The sequence below is a fragment of the Zeugodacus cucurbitae genome, chromosome 3 (assembly GCF_028554725.1).
Source record: "Zeugodacus cucurbitae isolate PBARC_wt_2022May chromosome 3, idZeuCucr1.2, whole genome shotgun sequence".
NCBI classification, from domain to species: Eukaryota; Metazoa; Arthropoda; class Insecta; order Diptera; family Tephritidae; genus Zeugodacus; species Zeugodacus cucurbitae.
The window spans coordinates 7,883,610-7,905,283 of NC_071668.1; the positions used below are offsets into that span (position 1 = coordinate 7,883,610).

The following is a 21,674-nucleotide window of genomic DNA, read 5'->3' on the forward strand; positions in this document are numbered from 1 at the left end:
ACAAAGCAGGTTGTGAAGTGATTATTCGCTTCAACTATCTTTGGTAATATTAGTATTTGTTTTGTTCTTATATATTTTTGGCTTTTTTGATTATTTTTTGGTATTGTATAATTTAATTTCGGGCATTCTTGTTAAAATTTTATTATCATTGGACCTGAACAGCTGATGTTTTTTCAGAAAACTGAATATATGCTTTTTATTTTTAATTTTTTATTTGTTGGTTATTTGGTTTGCATAATATTTAAAGGGGTTACATGGGTTTTTATTTGTTGGTTATTTGGTCCATATAAAATTCTTCCCCTGAATCCACTACACACGATAATTTGAAAAGCAAGGCGCCTTGCTATGTGGTTTCCAATCTGACATCCTATAGCATTACTACTCCCTGGAACCATTATCGCTTCAAGCTTCGAAGCGTTACTCGCTTCTACTTTGACTTCATTGTTAGAATAATTTTTCTTATTTAATTGCTTAAATAGCTGTTTCATTAGTTACCGCTGCATACTGAGATAGGTAGGTTCTATGTACTTCACAGTTATTTCAGTTAATATATACCATTTTAACTGTATCAGGTCAAAAATTTATGAAATTTGGTTGTTTTAACAGTTCATAATGTTTAATGAGGGCTTATAACTTGATGTTATCAGGCTAATAGGGGACCTACATGTTTTAAGGGGTTAGAAGTGGTCAGAGACACGAAAAAATTTTGAATTTTCAGTAATTTTTCTCAGTTTCAAGAATATTCCTTGCGGTGACTATCATAAGTCCTTGGAGATTCATCTAAAATCCATCGCATAATAAATAGATAATCTTAGGCCGTATTGCTTTTTTTTTCAAAAATTAACAAAATGGCGGTCTTAAGTAGTTTTTTCTAGATTTTTGGGAAAAAATCAACAGTTATTGGCCCTAAAAAATCGAAATTAAAAAAAGGCAAAATAGCTTCGATCAGGCCAGAATTTTTATGTATTCTAAAAGCTGTATAAATTTCATTAAAATCTACTGAGCGGTTTTCGTGTTACAGTTGTCACCAATTCAAAAAACATAGCTTTGAGAAAAACGCATTTAAAGCTTCTGCTAGCGTTTTGGAGTGCCCGAGCGCTCTTTTTAATTCGTCGAATAACTCGAAAAGTAACTGTCGGATCAACTTCAAATTTTCATATAATACTATTACACTTAACGAGAATGCAAAAAAAATATTTTTTTGAAAATCCTGACTACCCCTAACCCCTTAAGTCAACTTGATTTTATGAGAAGCTTTTGCTTGACTCGTAGTTTCGTCATTGCCCGCTTACAGAATATTTGTCATTATGGTTTAGAATCTTAATTTTCTAAACTATCATTGTATTTATCTTTTCATTTTAAAACAAAAATATTTTCCAACACTTTCAAACGATTACTTCAAACACTGTAGCTTGATTTCAGCCATTTATCTTATTAAATTGCACGAAGCTTACCTTGAAAATGGTCTCTGAACTGAATATGTTTGTTGTATGTATTTACATACAGTACAGATATACAATTATCTAAGCTGTCTAGAATAACATAGACAGGTGTACAACTCTAAAAATTTCAAACAATCACCAAGAACCGCAGTTTAAATTAAAATATATATGTATGTATGTATATGCACCTTTCAAAACTATATTTATGTATTCTAAAAACCGATTTGTCAAAAAATTAAACACAAAGCACTTTGTTTAATGGCAACAGGTCAATTCTATTATATAAAATGCTGTGTATTTTTTATATAAGTGAATATACATACATATATATACCCTATATATCCATAATATGACAATTAGACACACACAATTAAACTCAAAAAATAACTCAAACTGATTACTTTAAGTAAGTACATAGTAACATTGTTATTTGCTTATACATATCGATATAATTAACAATAACTGAAAGTCTCTCAGGCATCATAAAGCATGTGCTTATAAAGTGCCCGAACTAAATCTGAATTGGCACGCTTTTTAAGATTCAATGTATAAATTTGTGAAAGATACGGCTTGATTATAAAATAATTACATGCACAGTGCTAGCAAATACTATGTATAACAATGTATGGGTAGGTACATAGAGTAACAGCAAAACTTAATTAAAACAGCTGCAGGCGCGCATAAAATAATTATAACAAAAAACCACAAAAAAATGTAAATTAAAAGTCACCAAACAGTAAAGTAACTCGAGATCACTACAAAGCACAAGCTTCGCTTTATGCACAGAGTCTTTACTAAGACTGCAGTCGGTCGTGTGAGAGAGCCGCATAGAATGGCGCCAGTGGCACGCAGACCATAATCATGCTGTCAGTTTGGCGATGTTGCAACACTCATTACGACTAAAGCGTAAATACAAGCATACAATGTTGGCTAATAACAATTAAAAAATAAAACAACAGCAAAAAAAAACGAAATATTAAGAAAAAGCATGCGAGGCAAATACTAGTTATTTATTAGCTAAAAAATGGCGCTAAAAATAAGCAGCTGAGAGTAGAGTGCTCAAAACACTACGTGCCGGTACAATGGCGGTACAGTGGGTTGTTTTGAATTTTTAAGATTTCTAGAACGAGTCCATACGAGGAACTTGAATAATATTTTAAGGGGTTACGTGGGTTTAGTCGCGTAAAAAATGGCCTATTTTCAATATTTTTTTTTATGTAAAAAAATATTTATTTATTTCAAATTTTTTTCTATCGTATAGACACATATTTAAATAATGATTTTGAGAAATTTTCACAAAAAAAATTAAAACTCCTCCCTTGTGATGTCATTTCCGGTGACCCCTCGGAAAAAAGGTGTGTCCGCGTTGTCAGCATAACTCCTGACAGGATCATCCAAAATGAAAAAAAAAACAAAAATAAGTGTTTTAAGTGAGACCAAAAACTCGTGCTTGAACGAAGCAAAGACAAAAAAAAATTTGGAATTTTGGCAGACATTTTTCCAAAAAAGTAAGAATTTCCGTCAAATTTGCTTGACATTTTGTTTTTTTTTTATAGTTGTAATTGAAAAAAAAAAAATAAAATCCTTCGTCTAGTAAATTGTATCTCGAACACCTTGTCAAATTTCATCAAAATCGGTTGAGTAGTTTTCGATAAAATTTGACAACCGACTTTGAAAACACGGTTTCGAGAAAAACGCGTTTAAAGTTTTGAGTAACAATAGTACTTGACTTGGAGTGCACACCTTCCAAAGGCTGTATCTCCGAAACTATTATGCGAATCGACTTGAAAATTTAGGTTTTTAGGCTTGAAAAATCGATTTTTTATACTCACGAAACCCATGTAACCCCTTAATATACCCCAGATCACTGGCATTAAATATTTATACTGGGGACCGAGATTTTCAGTTAGGCTAATGATAAGTGATCTTATCGTGATTTTAACAGTTCCTTTCAATACTTCGACAACTCTGTACCGAAAATTCACAAATTTTCTATTTTTCCTTATTTATTAAGAATATATTATTTAATTATTATTATAAATATTTTTATAAAATTATTAAAATACTTTTTATATTTTTTTCTGATATTTTTTCATTATTATATTTTTAAATTTTTTTTTCAATTATATTTTACCCACTTTAAGTCAACAAGAATGCAATCATTAATAATTATTAATACTCACAATGCCACTAATAATTTTACAACATTTAAACTCAAACTAACACACTCTCCGCTCAGCGCATGCGCAACGGCATTACGTGATATGTGCGATTCGTTTGGTGTTGTCCACTGTTGCTGGAGTCACTTACCGAGGCCAGAGTAGACAGCGCAAAGCGATTGTGCTGCTATAAACTGGGCAACGACAAGACAAAAACAAAATTACAAAAATAAAATTACAAAAACAACTTTTTAACTGCAGTCAGCAAGAGCATAATATTGCTCGCACTTTTGTTGTCGCTATTGCTGCAACTGTTTGGGTTTTTTAAGCGAACGGCAAACATTTAAAAATTTCGATTTCAGTCAACGTGCGAACGCGAAGCGAAAGAGTCGTAAGTACCAAGGTGGTGTGGTGTGAAAAATTGGAAAAAATAATAATTTGTTATTGCTTAAGTGAAAAACTAAAATAAAGTGAGTGAGTGAAATAAAGTGCAGAGAGTAAATTTTGATTAAAAAAGCAATTAAAAGAAATTGAGTGGAACAACAAAAACAAAAATGTTAAAAATGTTTATCAATAATTGTATAATATATTTTTTTATTAAAATATTTTTTTTTTATTAAAAAATTTTTTTTTTATAAAAATTTAATATTTTTCCAAAGTTGCGTATACGCCATGCTGTGCCAATGATCTGCCTGCCTTATAAAAATTTCTTGTGCTAATTAATTAAATAAACTATTTCAGTTTATCAGTGTAGTGCAAAAAGAAAACCAAATTTGATTAATGAATGACACACATACCGACAGCGGCGCACTTTCGTTGTACTTTCGTTTTTTCGATTTATTGTGCGATTTTTACGCCGCTTTTGGCCGCCATACCGTTTACTCGATTCGGCAGTCAATGTTATTTGTGTCTGTTTATTGTTTTTGTTTTGCAAAACCCAACGGAATTTTAATGTGCATGTGCGTACACAAATATATATAGTTTATCAGCAATTGCAAAGGTACACTGGAAATCGAAAAAAGAGTGAGCAAAAGAGAGAGTTTTTGAACTGCAATGCAATGAGTGTGGTGGGAGTAGCGCCAAGTGAATTGAGTGATATTGGCCGAAAATGTGATAAATGTGTGAAAATTAATGAAGAGATACATACATTTAATAACAAATAAAATTACTTAAAAAAAAAATATTTAATAAAATTGACGTAAAAACCAAAAATCTCAAATCATTGTATCTATTTAATAAAAAAAATTCAACAACCTGTTAAGAAATCAACTCAAAATACCATTAAAATGATTGCAAAAATATATAAATAATTAAAATAAACATAAACTGTTACATACGTACAAAACTCACGTTCAACAATAAAAATCGTTGTTGAAAAGTGAGAGTGTTTACCAAATGTGCTGTGGCCAGTTGCCTTGAGCCGCTTCGTCTTTTGTTTGCATTTTTCATTCACAGCAACCGTCATCTGCGCGTGTGTGTGCATTTTTACGCATTTATAGCTGATGAGTAAACTCACTCACGGTGTTGAGTAAAATGAAATCAAGCGCTTCAAATACAATTAAAAAGAAGATAAAATGAAGTGATTTTGTATTAAATTAAATCAAATTAATATTAATAAAATTAATTGAAAAAATTTGAAATTTAATATTTATATAATTTATAAAAAAAAAACAGTTAAGAAACAATTGAAATAAAAATATATATGCAATAATAAAATAATAAAAATAATAAAGAATACAAAAAAAAAAATAAATAAAATGAAAAAGTTAATTGAAAACTAAAATAAAAAATAAAAAAATTAAAAATTAAAATATTAAAGTTTTTATAGACAATTATGTTTAAATTAACTATGGAATTCTCATAATATTAACTCCAGTTCTTTGTGGATTATAGTTTTTTGCTCCATATTTTACTTATTTCCACTATAAGCATATACCAGAATTCCCCTTTGTATCAATAAGGTGAATAATATAAGTTACATAATACAGTTTGGTTTCAAAATTTACTTCGAGAATGAGACAAGAATGGGAGTTCACATTATTTTAGTGTTCAAGTACTACCCAGCTTAGTTCTATCATTATACTATACAACACTAAGCTGAATATTGGACCAAACTAAGATTTTCTGTCATCTGTCATATAAGCTTCACCGAAAAGTTTTAAAAACCATAGAATTAAATGGAAAATGTAGATTATATCCATATTTTACATTTTTTTTGTAGCTATACCCTGTAATTAATAATAATTTTTTGAAAAAATCACATTTTTCGAACTTCCAATCAAAATATTTCGATTTTAGAGGCTAACTTGGAAAATCGAACAATATATATTTTTTTTAATTTATGACTCAATCTCTTAGAAAAATTTAGTTTGGTCCAATACTCAGAAAAAGTCAAATTTGCTGCATAGTGTTATAAAGATATTTTTCGATCAAAACAATTGGTCTCTGCAATACTAGTAATAAGCTAATTATGTTAATACCATAATGCTTCCTGCCCTTCTTCGACTTTGTTAACGGGGTTTCATTAATTCTTTTCTCTAATTCTTAATATTTGATTTTGTCTTTCGTTGATATTTCTTGTTGTCATATTAAGTTAGATGGGGTTTTGAATTAAAATTCTTCGTTATTTTGACTTTAAGTTGTGTTTCTATTCTTTCTATCTTCAAATTAGACCATCATTGAAGAAGACAAATTGAGAACTCAAGAGTCTTGATATATATATATGTACCTCGCGAAAACTGAACCTTTTATTTACTAAATCGTTTTAGACAACGCTCTAAGGGGTTACATGGGTTTTGTCGGGTAAAAAATTGCCTATTTTTAATATTTTTTTCTATGTAAAAAATTATTTATTTAATTCAAACTTTTTTCTGTCGTATAGACAAATATTTAAAGAATAATTTCTGAAATTTTCAAAAAAAAAAATTAAAACTCCTCCATTGAGACATAATTTCCGGTGAACCCTCGAAAAAATGGTGCGTCCGCGTTGTCAGCATAAGTCCTGACATCCAAAATGAAAAAAAAAAACAAAAATAAGTGTTTTAGGTAAGACCATAAACTCGTGCTTGAACGAAGAAAAGACAAAAAAACTGAAAATTGGAATTTTGGCAGACATTTTTCCAAAGAAATAAAAATTTCGGTCAAATTTTCTTGAAATTTTGCTTTCTTTTTTTTGTAATTGAAAAAGAGAAAAATCCTTCCTTCGAGTAAATTGTATCTCGAACAGCTATGCAAAATTTCAACAAGATCGGTTCAATAGTTTTCGAGAACCTTTGACAACCGACTTAGAAAATACGGTTCCGAGAAAAACGCGTTTAAAGTTTTGAGTAACAGTAGTACTTGACTTGGAGCGCACACCTTCCAAAGGCTGTATCTCCGAAACTATTATGCGGATCGACTTGAAAATTTAGGATAATATTCTTGAGATGTTATAGAAATTAATAAGTCAAAAAACAAAAAATCGATTTTTTGAATCCACGAAACCCATGTATCGTCGTCGTATGACTAAATCTTTAAAAACCGAAAGCCTAACTCTGTTTCTGAGTCACTATCTCTAACATTGACAATACTTATCATGTAGTTTCGTTACAGCGCCATAATTAATTGGTAGCGGTGAAGTTAGTCACGACCTTCTAAGATGAAATGATGAAATGTAACTGTGGATATGATAATAATAATTATAATAATAATAATAATAAAAAGAATAAACAATAAAAATAAAGTATAAAACCAGAAATCATACTATAAAAGAAAGCTTTATTGTCAAACAGTCCATTCATATCAAAATTGCAAATAAATCTAAAGAAACAGTGAACAAGTGATATGAAATAAAAAATAATAATTCAAAGTGCAGATCGTCCCTTAAGTTCAATAACACTCAGAAACGTAACGTATAAATTTATATTTATTGGACTAAATAGTGTAAACGTGAAGTGATATCATTTATATGAAAAAGATATATGTAACCGTTTACAAAAAGTATAAATAAAATATATACAAAAAAAATATATATACAAAATCACAAAAACATTGATTTCCATCGTTATCAACAAAAAACACTTGCAACACGAACTGCACACAAATCTCCGGCAAATCTTAACAACACAGTGATCGGATGTGTTTTTCCTGCAATTTAATTGTATTAATTTCAAATTATTTATTTTTTCGCAGTCACCACAAAGCCAACTAAAAACCGCACTTGCAGCTTGCAACATTACATTAAAGTGATAACTTGTTCAATGCTGCAAGTGGATGCCACAAACACACGCACAAACGTAGAGTAAAAAGTGCCAACAAAGAAAATTTCAGCAACAACAACGCTGAAAATTGAAAATTGCCATAAATGCCGCTGCTGTTAACGCGCACAGAAATTCGACCCGCAGACCCAGATGAATGCCCCACTGAAAATGTTGTTGCACGCCAAAGGCATTACAATTTCGGCGACTTTTAGTATATGGCTGTTATGCTGTTGTTGTAAGTATTGCAGCATGCAATTTAACAATATTTTTTATAAATTATATGTGTATGTTTGTATATATATTTAGTTGAATGCGTGGTTAGCACACTCAACAACGCACAGACACTCACTTTCAACCATTATCGCTCTCTCTCTCTCTTCCTCTCCCTCTCTCATTCCACCTAAAAACGCATTGCGAAGTGCTTTAAGCCACTCTTCAAACTCCAACTTGTTGTTGTAAGCTATCAAAAAGCGATTTTAATGTCTCTCGCTTTGTAAATACTCGCTTTAGTTTGGTGTTGAGCAAATAGTAAACCGGTTTTGTAGCTATTGCGTTTATGCTGCTGTCTTCGGGCTGATTAGTCTTCTGCGTTTTGAATTTCATATTTTTTTTTGTGTTTTTTATGACTTAGACTTTTGGCCGTTCAAAGTGCTGTGTCGTCATTGTGTCAAGGTCGTTTAGTTTGGTTTACTATTTCAGCGCGTTTTTTTCGGTTTGTACTATTTGGTGCTACTTATCCACTAACTAACTGAGCGTCGCTAATGCTCTTCGTCTGTGGTGGCGCCGCATGCGCAGTTGAACACTGATTCCTCACGCTTGTGCTTTATTAGCATAATTGGATTGTAAACGCCAATGTTTCGGTGATGAAGTCAATAAACCTTAGCATCTTCAGCTGAGCTTCAGGGAATAAATTTAACTTTTTTATGATTTGTTTGCTTCTTCTTTCTTTTTTGTTGCCTTGTTTTAAGCTTTAGTGTTTATTTTTCAAAAATCCATAACTGTTGTAGAGACCCAAGTTGACCCAAGTTCGGGCTTTTCTAGAAGTTCATCAGTCTTACAGATCCAGTAACTCCACAAACACTACGAGGGTCATCCAGAAAATGTTCGTTTCCAACGGGGTTAAGTAATCGTTTGAAATCTAAAGTTACTTTCATAATGTTGTAGTTCTCTGAGCAGCTTGTCTATCTTAAGGTCATGTCAATACCAGTGTCTTTTTTCGGTAATAGTAGATGACTAGATAACTTTTTTGTTGCTTCCTGTTAACCTTGGAAGATTTCAACAGTAATCACTTAAACCAAATTGTGGTGTTTGTAGAAAATGAATCATAAGAGTCTTGCTAAATAAGAAAATGCTAATTTAAGGCAACTGTCCATAGCTTATCTGGCCAATCCATCAAAATTGCAGCAACCAAAAGACAAGTCTCGATTTCAAAACCAAAACACTCAAGGCTTGAAGCATATCTTAAACATTATAGTTTACAAAAAAAAAAAAACAAAAACAACAGTAACAAGTAAGGAAGGGCTCAGTTCGGGTGTAACCGAACATTTTATACTCTCGCAATTTATTTAACTTTATTTATATTATATAATACACAATTTGACCCACATATGCGTCATATATATTGTATAAAGTCCATTGAAAGTTGTAAACCCTAATATTAGCTTAGAAGCACCGAGGTCCTCATGTTCGATATATGGGGCCTTGAAAACCTATGGTCCGATTTCGGCGATTTTTAGAATGGGGTTGCCACACTATTAACATAGTATTTGTGCAAAGTTCTGCACCGATATCTTCACTAGTACTTACTTTATACATATATTGTAAAGTAAGCGATTCAGATCGTCTTCAAAGTTTCGGTATATAGGAAGTAGGCGTGGTTGTGAACCGATTTGGCCCATTTTCGAAAGCAACCTCCTCAGGGTGCCAAGGAATATGTGTTTCAAGTTTCATTAAGATATCTTAATTTTTACTCAAGTTATCGCTTGCACGGACAGACGGACAGATGGTCAGACAGACAGACAGACGGACGGACAGACATCCGGAATTCAAATCCACTCGTGATCCTGATAATTTATATATACATACATATATAACCCCATATCTAACTCTTTTATTTCTTGGTGACACAAACAACCGTTATGTAAACAAAACTATTATACTCTGTGCAACAGGTTGCGAGAGTATAAAAGCAAATAGACGCATGGAAATTAATAAAAACAAATTAAAGACAAATAAAATTTAATACAAAGCGCGCATGCGCATTAGCTCATCATTTGTAACTGGCTGCAAAGCTTGACTTTGGATTACACGATAGTCGCCTGCGTCAAAACCAAGCCCTGTTTTTTGCATTACATAACCTTGTCGGCTTTTTAATTCCCACAATGACAGTGTTTTGGTTGTTTTTTGTTTTGTTTGAAGCTGTGTTTGGGGCGTAGCTGAGGAATTACAAAAATTTCATTGGAATGTTGGTGTGGCCGGCGGCAACATATTTGTAGCTTCTTTTGTTGTTTTTGTATGTCGAAATGCATATTTTAGGCTGGCTTAATGAATTAATAATCAAAAATATTTGAATAAATAATGAAAATGATGAGAAAATTATGAGTTTCAAAAGTCGAGCTTTTTTAATCTTTAAGCTCTTTAGACCAAACATGGACTTTAGCGATTTTACTATAGAAGATTTTCCTAGGATTCATTAAGAATAGTTTATAATTTCTCTCGCAGTTTGGTTCCCCACTAGTTCGGCTCTCTGCTAGTAGAAGTTGCTTTCTGTAAGGTTAAAGGGTTCACTCTGCTTCCCATGCCTTTCCATTCGTGATGTTATTGTAGAAATCTTCCTACATCCCCTACCATACCAACAGCTCCTACCTTATAAACTATATTAATATTAATTTCATTCCAGTACCAATCGCGGAATCACTCATTGTGCCACAGGAGCTGCCCTCCATACTATCACTGATCTACTCCAATATTCCACCTATCAAAAAAGGTACGTACACATCTAATCGAACAGCTTATACCCCACTAATGCCATTTACTTGCACTTAGGTACCGATTCCCGACTCGGCTTTGGTTTTCGTCTCGGCAATCATGCTGACTTCCAGGTACTTCTCGAGCTGGGACCACAAAAAAACACACGTCCAATTGGCGAAGACGCCGACTCGGAGAACACGTTCAATAAACGACAAGTGAGCAAGTCGCATCGCGCACATCTGCTGCGCAAGCAAGCACAGGAAGCATTTCGACAGCTCGCCACCAGTACGACGAGCACAACGACAGAACGCACAGCCAACAGTTGGCTGGAGAGTTGGTCTAATGCCATGAATACAAATAACAATGCGCCCTCCAGTGCCGGTATAGCAGCGAGTAAGAAGAAATCTGCGCCCAAATATGCACAAAACACGGTAAAGAAGCAGCAGCAGCTGGAGACTTTTGCTCCACCGGCAGCCAACAATGTAGACCAGTCCATGCAGCAACTGCAGATGCTTTATCGCATGGCCACCAGCAGTAGCAGCACAACAATATCACCAGTAGAGATCTATGCCAGCACTGAGGCGCCAGTTATGATTGTGACGCCAGAGCCACAGTTACAGCGATTACGTCCGACCTTTGTACCATATAAAGGTGGTTCCTTGAATTTAGGCGGACCAGTGGGTTTCACGCCACGGCCTCTTGAAGAGTTAGCACTGCAGACCATTTCAGAGCAACCGAGTGAGCGCAAATCGAAAAGTGAAATAACCAAGGAGCTGATGGATGTGAGTCTTGAGGAGGGCCAGTAGCGTTTTAACTATACGAAATGAAGTCAAACTTTTGTAAATACTCTTTATTATAAAGAAAACACGATTGTATATAAAAATTTTAAATTAATGAGATAAAGAAAAGAACAATTTTGGAAAAATCTTGTTTTGATTGTGGAATGTGTTCTAAACATGTTGTTTCGAAATATTAAATGGAATCTAAGTATATCCTAGACCTTTGTAACACAGTTACACCTTCAGTCTCCCTCTTCACTTCAATAATTCAATCTGAATCCTTGGAATAATTTTATTACAGCCTAATTTTCCGCTTCTCAATTTTTCCTTTATCGCCTAAAAGTATGCATTGCTTTTTATGCGTTAATATATATATATTTACATACATACATATGTAATTTTCATATATTTTCTTAATAAAATCTAAAACATTTCCATTAATTACCACGCCACCCTGTGTTGGATAAATAAAATCAACATAGCTAGCGCAGTCAACAACCTCACAACAGTGCTGCCACAACACGCACCAACACGATTCAACTTGTTTTGACTTTCTGTTTTGACACGGCATTCGTTGCTGATTGGAAAAGAAGTTGACCGCCGTTTGCCAATGCGCCGCTTCTCGTCGTTCGCTTTCGTGCAGTCATTTTCTAACCGTCGTTCCGAGTGGATGTAAATTGGTGCGTGCGTGTCTCGTGTTCGTCAATTGGAATCCTAGCAATTTTTCAACATTGCACACAAACCACCTGCGCAAATTAAGAACAAATGCAAAGTACGTGTAAAATGTGACATAAAAATGCAATATTAAATTGCAAAAAGCAAGAATTTAGTGCGAAAAAGTTGAATTTGAAAAGAAGTGCAAGCAAAGGTGAAAGAATTTTCAGTGCTCCGCTACGACGACTGCAAAAAAGTTGCAAAGCAAAAAGGTAGAAGAGCAGCAGCAAAAGCAATTCGCAGTGATAGCGGCGACAGAACAAGCAAAAGCAGCGGCCAAAACGTGCGCAGCAGCAGCAAACGGGAAAAACGAGGCAAAAAGGAAGGTGTATTATTGTGAGCCGTGTACGCGTTCTCGTGTGCGTGTGTGTGTCAGTGTTTGTGTAAAAGAATGTAAAACGTTTACAACGACGAAAGAACGCACAAAGTGTAAACGTGGAAAAAAGTGTTTGCGAAGCGCGTACATTGAGAATGTGTGAAACTGAAGCTGCGCTGTTGTATTCGATGCTAACGTCGCTGTCGCTGCTCTAAACATACGCCTGTGCTTTGTGTGTTTTTGCAAACAATGTCTAGCTGCGCTGCGTTGCGGTTGCAAAAGCCAATTTGAAACGTTGGAAAAAATCTGTTTTATCACAGGAAATACAAGTAAAAAACGTCTATTTTTTTGACTTGTGAAGTGTGAAATATATTTGTTGATAACACTTGAATTTTGTGCATTTAATAAGTATTTAATGTTTCGGGAAAAAATAGCAAAAGCTAGTGCAGAATTCTCGCCAAATCAGGCAGACACAAAGAAAGGTTGCTCTAAAAATGTACTAAGAGCAAAAAATGCACAAATACCAAATAAAAAATATGAAAAAAGTGAATGAAGCGTTGTAAATAAAGTACTTATCTGCTTAACACATATGTATATAGAGAAATATAAATACATGTATGCTTTAGATAAGATTGCTAGTTAATTTAAAAATAGAGAAAATAAAATAAGTAAAAAGTTCGCCAAAGCAAAGGCAAAGTTTAAAGCATAATAGATAAAATGAGGTGTGTTTAAATTGCTAAAGATAATTATAATCTGCAGAAAACATAAAGTGTGTAAAAATTTAAAAGTTATAAAAGTGAATGTGCATTTTTTTAAATTTTAAATGCAAGCTGATTTACTAAAGTGTCAACAAAGCGTCGAGGGTAAATAAATACTAGCAAACCTAGGCAGCTCAAACGCAAGGAAAACAAAAATTAAACGTAACTAAAAGGTAAGTGAAATGTTAATGCCTTTAGCAAAATTATAAAAAAAATATATATATAATATATGTATGTATGTCAGTGTGTTTTCTAGAAAAATATCATTGCCACAGAAATACATACTAGTAGTAATTAACCCTTTGTTGTCTGCAAATACCAAGGCATGCAAGGCTACCACGCATTGCGTCGCAAGCGCCACCTTACATACAAATATATGTACATATATAATTACATGCCCTACAGTGATACAAGGAAGGCAAATTGCAATGCATCGGATGCAACGGAATGCATTTGCTCCATTTCCAAAATGAAAAAAAAAAAATTGCTAAGCACAGAAATTGTATGCATAAATTCTCACTGGTTGCATATGCAACAGCACAGCTATTTGAAATTTACCCCCAAAAAACCAACGCAACCCCCCTTTAAAGCTGCGCTGCGCACAATTTATCAATGAAGTGCACGAGTATACAGAAAACCAGCAAGCTTGGCAGTCAGCAGCCCGTCTGCAGCCGTTGTCATAGCAACAATGCGTCAACGGCAGCTGCTGCCTCGAAACGTAATGCCGCAGTCGCCGGGATACGCAACTGTCACTTTTTGAATTTGAATTCCTATGCTTGAAGCGCATTATGTACATACATATGTACATATATTTGTATGTAATGCTTTTTGTTTTCATTCGCGCTTTTTTGGGGTGGCTTGTGGTTGATTGGCGTCGCTGTTCTAATTTTGTTTTGCTTATGCTTTCCTTCCGCATATCCTGCTGTCACTAGACTTGTGTATACCATACACACACTGGCTGTAAGCTTTAAGCAGCATCAACAACCCACATACATCCAACAATTTCTCCCTTTTTGAGGGTTGTCAAACACAAGCATCCATATTTCATACATCCATATATGCATGTGTATGTATGTGCACCCCCGCTGCTGTGAACACGCTTTGAAGGACGAACGTCCCATTAATGCTGCGCCATGGACGACCCACTGTGTTGTCGTCGTAGTGTGTTTTCAGATTTATGCATTTCAAGCGTTGATTTTTATGGTTCTCTACTAAGTAATCGATGAAAGATGGGAGGGAGGTGGCGAAACATTTTATGACATTTTCGCTTAAATATTATGTGTCAAATGCAATGTCAAGCTTTTGCTGTGGAAATTGGGATTCTTTATATGTATGAATATGTACTTGTTTCTATGAAAATATAATAGTAAAACAAGCTCCTTTAAGCCAATGTGTAGCTTATATGGTTTTACCAAAAAAATGGTAGTGAACTATCTTGGGTCTCTAGGTTGAGACCTCCTCTTTTATTTTTCACTGAAACTCAGAATAATGTTATTACATCTTACTTGTTCAAAGAAAAGTTTTCCACCTGTGGGTTTTAAGTCCCGTTAAACCCTTTGTTTTTAAAAAGTAGGGTTGCAAATTCGAAACTCGATTCCAAGAAGGATTTATTGGGGGTATGAGGTTTATTTTTTGAAGAAATATAAGAAATATTGGAATATTAAGTACCGTAATTTGTATGAAGATCATGTGACAGAAGAAAAGATATTCAATAAAGATGCTCCGTGAAGCTTGTTTTGTAATTTTACAAATCTCAGAAGAATTTATCCTAAACTTATTTGATTTCTTGTAGATGAACTTTAGGTTAGGTTAGGTTAGCTTAGGTTGATCTGGTAGGCCTGCAGTCCACGCATAAACTAGTTATGGTCCTTAGCGATACGAGATGGAGTGCCTTCACGTATTTCCTGGGTAGTAGTCATCGTGTAGGATGCCTGCGCTTGTCCTGAATTTTAAGAGTTTATGAGGACTCACTAACAATATCTACTCCAACTTATCGTATTGTGGGTCCCCAAAAAACTTGAAGCGTTGTCTCGCTATTGCAGAACAAAGTCACTAGAGATGCTCCACTGTTTCCTTGGTGCCCCGCTCTTGACACTTTCTGCATTCCTCCCGATCTGACAGCCCTAACTTTAATCGAAGCAAATATTTTATTCTTCATAGATTATATCTATTGAGAGCAATAGCATGTAGACATTAGGAAATTTTGGACTTTCTTCAAGCTAGCATTAAAACCTCTTTGAGATTTTTCCTTACTCCAAGCGCTAGTTTCATTCATTGCAATTGGATTATCTGGTAATGCATGATCCGCGTTCAAAATTACCACTTTTATTATTTAAAGTTAAATTTTCTGACATCGATATCGTTCGTTTTTAATTTCGACGAGATGTAAAACTTTATATCTTCGATTGTAGTATCCGAAGCAAATTTCTAAACGAAAATTGATTTTCGTTGTGGTATTACTACCAAATTTTTTGCCGCAAACTCAGAATTAATAGGAGGCGGAATAGTTTTCCGCTTAAGGTTATCGGTAATTATTTTCGGAGGATTATGCACTTTTGAAGACGAAGACTTCTCTCCTTGAGATCAAGGAGATGAGAGATTAATAAGGTCAATTTTCACAGGTGATTATGTATGATATTATATAAATAATATCCAAATCGCTAATAATAATGAATTTCAAATTTTCTTATCATAAATAAATGCAGCTCTGAAAATTATTCCATTATTACACTCAGCGCTAATTTTTTATAAAATCATGCCACTACAGCACTAAACTCCACTCCTTATGCTTACTGCTTCCAAAAATAAATTCGTTCTTGTTTTATTACACGAGAACTCCAGCAATAAAAAAGATGATTCAGTGAGCTTTAAATTAATTTTACTTCATTGTCTGTCTTTTCTTACGTTATTTCCCAACGTCATCAACCGGAGATACATACATATACATTCATGTGTATTTCGTTCTTATTGCTTGAAAAAAAAAACACAAATAAATAAAATGTTTAAAGCTGAAAGCAAGTACAAATAAAGGACAGGTAAACAGCGAAATCGCGTGATATATGTATTCACAGTTGTATGTGTGTATACACAGAATATGTATTGTATATTTATCCATATGTTTGTTTGTAGTTCTCATCTTACTTTCTTCTACCTCTACTTTGCTTCAACTTCAACACAGTACTTTTATGTTCTTCAGCGTAAATTCTCATGTTCTGCTTTAAACCAAAAATACACAATAAGAATGAAGTTGAAAATCAGTAAGCAAAACAATAAAAAATACAAATAAATAAGACAAACAAATTAGCTTCGAAAAAAAATAACAGGTGAATTCGTTCGGACAACCTTCGAAAGGTTGGCATTCCGTTGTACGCTCACGAACGCGCTCTCTGAAAATATTTTACTCATTCTTATTTTTATTTATTTTTTATTCTTCTTCCTGCTGCTGTTGCTTCTTTGAGCCCTTGGCACTCTTGTTGCTCGCGGCAAACCCCCTACCGTTCGTAAATTTCAACTACCTGTGAACTCCACAATTTGTACTTTATATGTGTAAATGTATATATGTATGTGTGTGTGTTTTGGTGTGCGCGTGTGCGCTCAGATTGATTCACCTTTTTTTGCGCCGCAGTGGCAAGATCATCGGCACTAACTCAGTGCTGGACTCCGGTGGCTAAGCATAATTACAATTCCTAGCGCACAACCAGACATGATTATATATTATGATTATATATGTATATATATGTATGTATGTATGTATTTATATTTGTTTGGGTGTTTGTGTTCTCACTCAAATTCTGTTGTGAGTTTTCCTGCTTTTAGCCGTTTTAGTTATACGATTTTGTACATTTTTGTTTTCTGCTGTCCATCTGTCTTTATCCGTTTATCTGTTGGTACTACTCGTTAGCCGTTTAACGTAACGTCACGTAAGCAAATATATACAAACATATTTATTTACATTTACATACAGACAACTGCATGAAAATCTCCATAGAAATATATCTCTGAGTTTTGTTGCTGCCGGCAAAATTTATTTAATTTTTTTCTTGCAAATTCAACATTTTCTTCTTCTGTTGTAGTATTCTTATTTTGCTCTTCACTTGTTTACTCTCTCTCCTCTCCTTCTCTCTGGCTGCTTTTATGTTTGATGTTTTCATTGGAATGTGCGTCAGCAGATGACTTTTGCTGCTGTCATTCATTGCGCTTCTTATTGTTTGTTGTTTTTCTCATTGTTTGTTGCATTCCTTTTTGTTGTTTTTCTTATTGTTGTTTTTGAAGTTGTTGTCCAACTGCAGCTGCTGCTGCTGCAGCTACTTATTCTATGTTCAATGTCAACGTTGTTGCACTGGACTCTACGCTTGACTGGCGACTGTCAACAGCTTTCCTCAACAAACCAAACCGCAGCGTGTTCGTGTGTTCACTTTGCAATTTAAATCGCTTTTGCGGTCAATGTTGTTGTACCTTTGTACCTACATCCACAATACCACAAAGTGTCGGCGGTGGAGCATCATGTGTAGATATTTGCTTGCAGATGTTGTCTGTTGTGTTGCGTACTTTTATCGCGAATTTGGAATTTGGTATTTTTATCTTATCAGCAGCAAAAAATGTCAAATATTTTATTTTTTAGAAAAATATATTTTTTTAATTTAATACTTTTTTTATTTATTTTTTAATTAATTAGATTTTCCACTACATTTCTAATTAATTATTTGTCATATCCCCGCATTTCCATTTGTCTCTATTTATTCTGCATTTTATTTCTTCTGTATTGGCCTGACGGACTAAAGTGATCTATTAAGGCTTGCGTCGAAATTTTTCAATGAAGCTTTGTAATTTTTAAAATATCAATAGAGATATGGCCACCAAAAATATGACAATATAGTAAGCAAAATTCTCGTGTTTGTAACATAAAAACCATTTTAGACTCATAAAACACTCCTTCTTGTAAATATTTTTTTAGGAAGCATGTTAGAATATTATTGGAATATCTACAGCGATGATTAGTTCATTATTTCCTCTTTTAAGGGGTACCATGGGTTTCGTGGATTCAAAAAATCGATTTTTTGTTTTTAGACTTATTAATCTATAACATCTCAAGAATATTAGCCTAAATTTTCAAGTCGATCCGAATAATAGTTTCAGAATTACAGCCTTTGGAAGGTGTGCGCTCCATGTTAGGTATTATTGTAAATCAAAACTTTAAACGCGTTTTACTCGGAACCGTGTTTTCAAAGTCGGTTATCAAATTTTCTCGAAAACTACTCAACCGATTTTGATGAAATTTTACACAAGTGTTCGAGATACAATTTACTCGTGCTTGAACAAAGAATTCTATTTATTTTCAATTAAAACTATTTAAAAAAGCAAAATGTCAAGCAAATTTGACCGAAATTTTTATTTTTTGGAAAAATGTCTGCCAAAATTTAAATTTTTACTTTTTTGTCTTTCCTTCGTTCAAGCACAATATTATGGTCTTACCTAAAGCACTTATTTTTGTTTTTTTCATTTTGGATGATGAGAAGTTATGCTGACAACGCGAACGCACCTTTTTTCCGAGGGGTCATCGGAAATGACGTTGCAATGGAGGAGTTTTAATTTTTTTTTTTAAATTTCAGAAATTATTCTTTAAATATGTATCTATAAGACAGAAAAAATTTTAATGAAATAAATAATTTTTTACATGAAAAAAAAAAAATTTGAAAATAGGCAAATTTTTACGCAACAAAACCCATGTAACATGTACTTTACTTTTTTTATTTTATTTTATTTCTTTTTATTTTATTTTATTTTATTTTATTTTTTTTTGTTTTTGTTTTTCTACATTTGGTTTGTGTATTTAATATTCAAAAATTCCAATTCAAGATTTTTAAAGAATTTCGTTAAATAAAATGCATTTACAATAAATACTAAAGTGGCCTTTGTAAGCACCTGCATGCTCACGTCACACCAATAACAGCAGAAAACGCATATGTCACTGTCCTTACTCATCACAAAAAAAGCCAACACAAAGCAAAAGCAAACTCTAACCGCCAGTCACGTTGACGACCACATACTCATAAAAAAACGGAAAAATGCTTTGCTGCCAGACACAAACGCAGCAGCAGCAGACAGACAGTACGAGTACCGAGTACGTGCAATGGCACAGTTGACAAGACGCTGACGATGAGAAGTGACTGCATTCCTGCTTCAAATTCAATGCCCTTTTGCGCTTTTACCAACATGTTTACTATTTATGTTTACGAGTACTTCATACTTGAAGTATGTACATTGGTGTGTGTGTGCAGCATAACCGGCAATTGGCCACAAAACACTTGCAGCGCTGGAGTCAGAGCCAACTTGCCACATATGACTGCTGCTTGGTCGCAACTGAACTTCACTAACTAAGCAATGATAGTTTGTTTTTATTTATTTTTTGCTATTATTTCCGCCTTTCCTCCCTTCCGAAGCTCTTGTCACCGCAACGTCTTGCAGAACTACTTGCAACACAGCAGCACAAATGTATCCTTTTGCTTGGGTCTTGTTTGCTTTGCTGTGTGGCACAAAAATGTTGCACCTTTTCACTCTTGCACTTGTCCACTCTACTCTTGTTTGTTTGTTGTTGTTGTAACTAACTTTAGAAATATTCATGGAATGTCGTCTTACCAGCGCACTACTTTAGCGTTTATTGTTGTCATTGCTGTGGCTGCCGGTTCAGCTCGCTTGGTCTTTATCCTCATGCCCAGCAGCATGCTCTGCTGCAGCAGTGGCATCAACACTATCGTCGCCAATTTGGTGCTTTTCTTGTCGTTTCAAGTCAACATCACTTGATCTACTCCACTTCCTTTGCGCACTGCGTCCGGACGGACGGACGGACATGCTGAAATGAATATATTCCTGTCTTCCAATTTCATAGAAACAGCGCTCAAGCGCGAGTAGCGACGTTGTGAATTCCTGTTGACCCCCACACCACGCTCCACCCTCTCTGCTTCTGGCCACCAGCACTTCTTTTTTCTTAAGATCTGCAGCATCTTTTAGTCCGCTATATTGCTGCATAGTAAGTAGTGTTGCAACAATGCCATTGCATGTCTACATATGTTTATGAGCTTGCCACCGTCGTACACATGTTGGGTTGGTGCCACAGTCACAGCGCCTTGGTGGATAGCAACGACCGGCTGCTCTGCTCATGATGTGATTCAATGCGATGTGACGTGCTATGTTGTTGTTGTACTTTGCTATGTAATGTGTTGTTGTTGCATGTGTCGCGGCAACAATGCCGCTCGGCAATTATATGTATATCTCAAGTTTGAAACTCAATAAGACAATGGACGAGGCGTTGCTTTCTAGGATTAGATTACAAGCAACTACAGTTGCATGGCTGCCACTCTACACTTGTAGTTGTTGTTGTTATTGCTGCTGTTGCCGTTGTTTATTTATTAGATTTTTGTACTTTGATAGCAATTTTCTGCATACTGTTTTTCCATCACCAGTCCGTACCTGCTGCCCTAGCGCGCTGATTAATTGCAATGGCAGCAAGCAACACAAACAAACAACAAAAAAAGGCCGAACTCATCAACTATCAAATCTTTAACGCCTCAGTACCTCAGCGCGCCTACTACTGTGAAACCTTGTCCTCCGCCACTTTTCGTTATCTGCGGTTGTAGATAAAAATTAAAAAAATATGTGGGAGCATTTTTTCCCCATTTAATGAAATCGCATGAATGAGTTCTCATATTTGTGTCGGCCTCTTACAATGCACGTCTCTATACGTGTATATCTTGTGTAATTATTCATCGTAGGCTGTTATATTTTTACTGATCACTATAATTAACGTAAAATACTACATGTGGTAATTTTGATGTCGAGAAACGGTAAGAAGAGTTTGTGGCATGAACGAGTTTTTTATATATAATTTATGCATATAATGCTATACATCTAATCAGTGTTTTATCAGAGGTGTAAATTTTTCTTCCAACAAATTACAGTAAAGTTAATTAAAAGCTGTGATAGTTAAAAAAATTTGTGGCGTTTTGTGTTGAACAAGTGCTTGAGTCTTGTGGCTCCCGCGAATGTCTCTTATAAAGATCATCATATCCAAATTCGAACTAATTTTTCCGAAAACCCGACTTTACCTCAACCATAATGCACTGAATATTGATTTCCAAGTGGATGTTAGGGTCTGATTTATCAGTATAGACTATTTCTTTGAGGCACAGTCATGAATAGTAATCTAACATAGTTCAAGCCCAAGACTTAGATAGCCAAGTAACAGGTATATTTCTTTGTTTGTTTCGGTCTCAAAATGTTCGTCTCAGTAAAGTAATGATT

The 21,674-nt window shown here is 34.3% G+C and overlaps 1 protein-coding gene across 4 annotated transcripts; it reads left to right on the plus strand.

Annotated features, from left to right (window-relative positions):
- Window positions 1–3,838: 3,838 nt before the first annotated feature.
- LOC105215249 (uncharacterized) lies at window positions 3,839–11,734 on the plus strand. 4 transcript variants are annotated; one of them, XM_011189065.3, is made up of 4 exons: window positions 3,839–3,992; window positions 7,772–8,074; window positions 10,739–10,825; window positions 10,885–11,734. In XM_011189065.3, the coding sequence occupies exons 2-4, from the start codon at window positions 7,990–7,992 to the stop codon at window positions 11,613–11,615; spliced, it is 903 nt and encodes a 300-aa protein (XP_011187367.2). In that variant the 5' UTR covers window positions 3,839–3,992; window positions 7,772–7,989; the 3' UTR covers window positions 11,616–11,734. The 4 variants fall into 4 exon arrangements, with proteins under 4 accessions (XP_011187367.2, XP_054084332.1, XP_011187368.2 ...); XM_054228357.1 differs by having other exon boundaries at window positions 3,895–4,004; XM_011189066.3 differs by having other exon boundaries at window positions 3,952–4,071.
- Window positions 11,735–21,674: the final 9,940 nt, after the last annotated feature.

Coding starts and splice junctions, on each gene's coding strand:
- LOC105215249 (XM_011189065.3), top strand. CDS start 7,990: ATGAATGCCCCACTGAAAATGTTGTTGCACGCCAAAGGCATTACAATT. Junction 8,075..10,738: donor ATGGCTGTTATGCTGTTGTT/GTAAGTATTGCA, acceptor ATTTCATTCCAG/TACCAATCGCGGAATCACTC. Junction 10,826..10,884: donor TATTCCACCTATCAAAAAAG/GTACGTACACAT, acceptor ACTTGCACTTAG/GTACCGATTCCCGACTCGGC.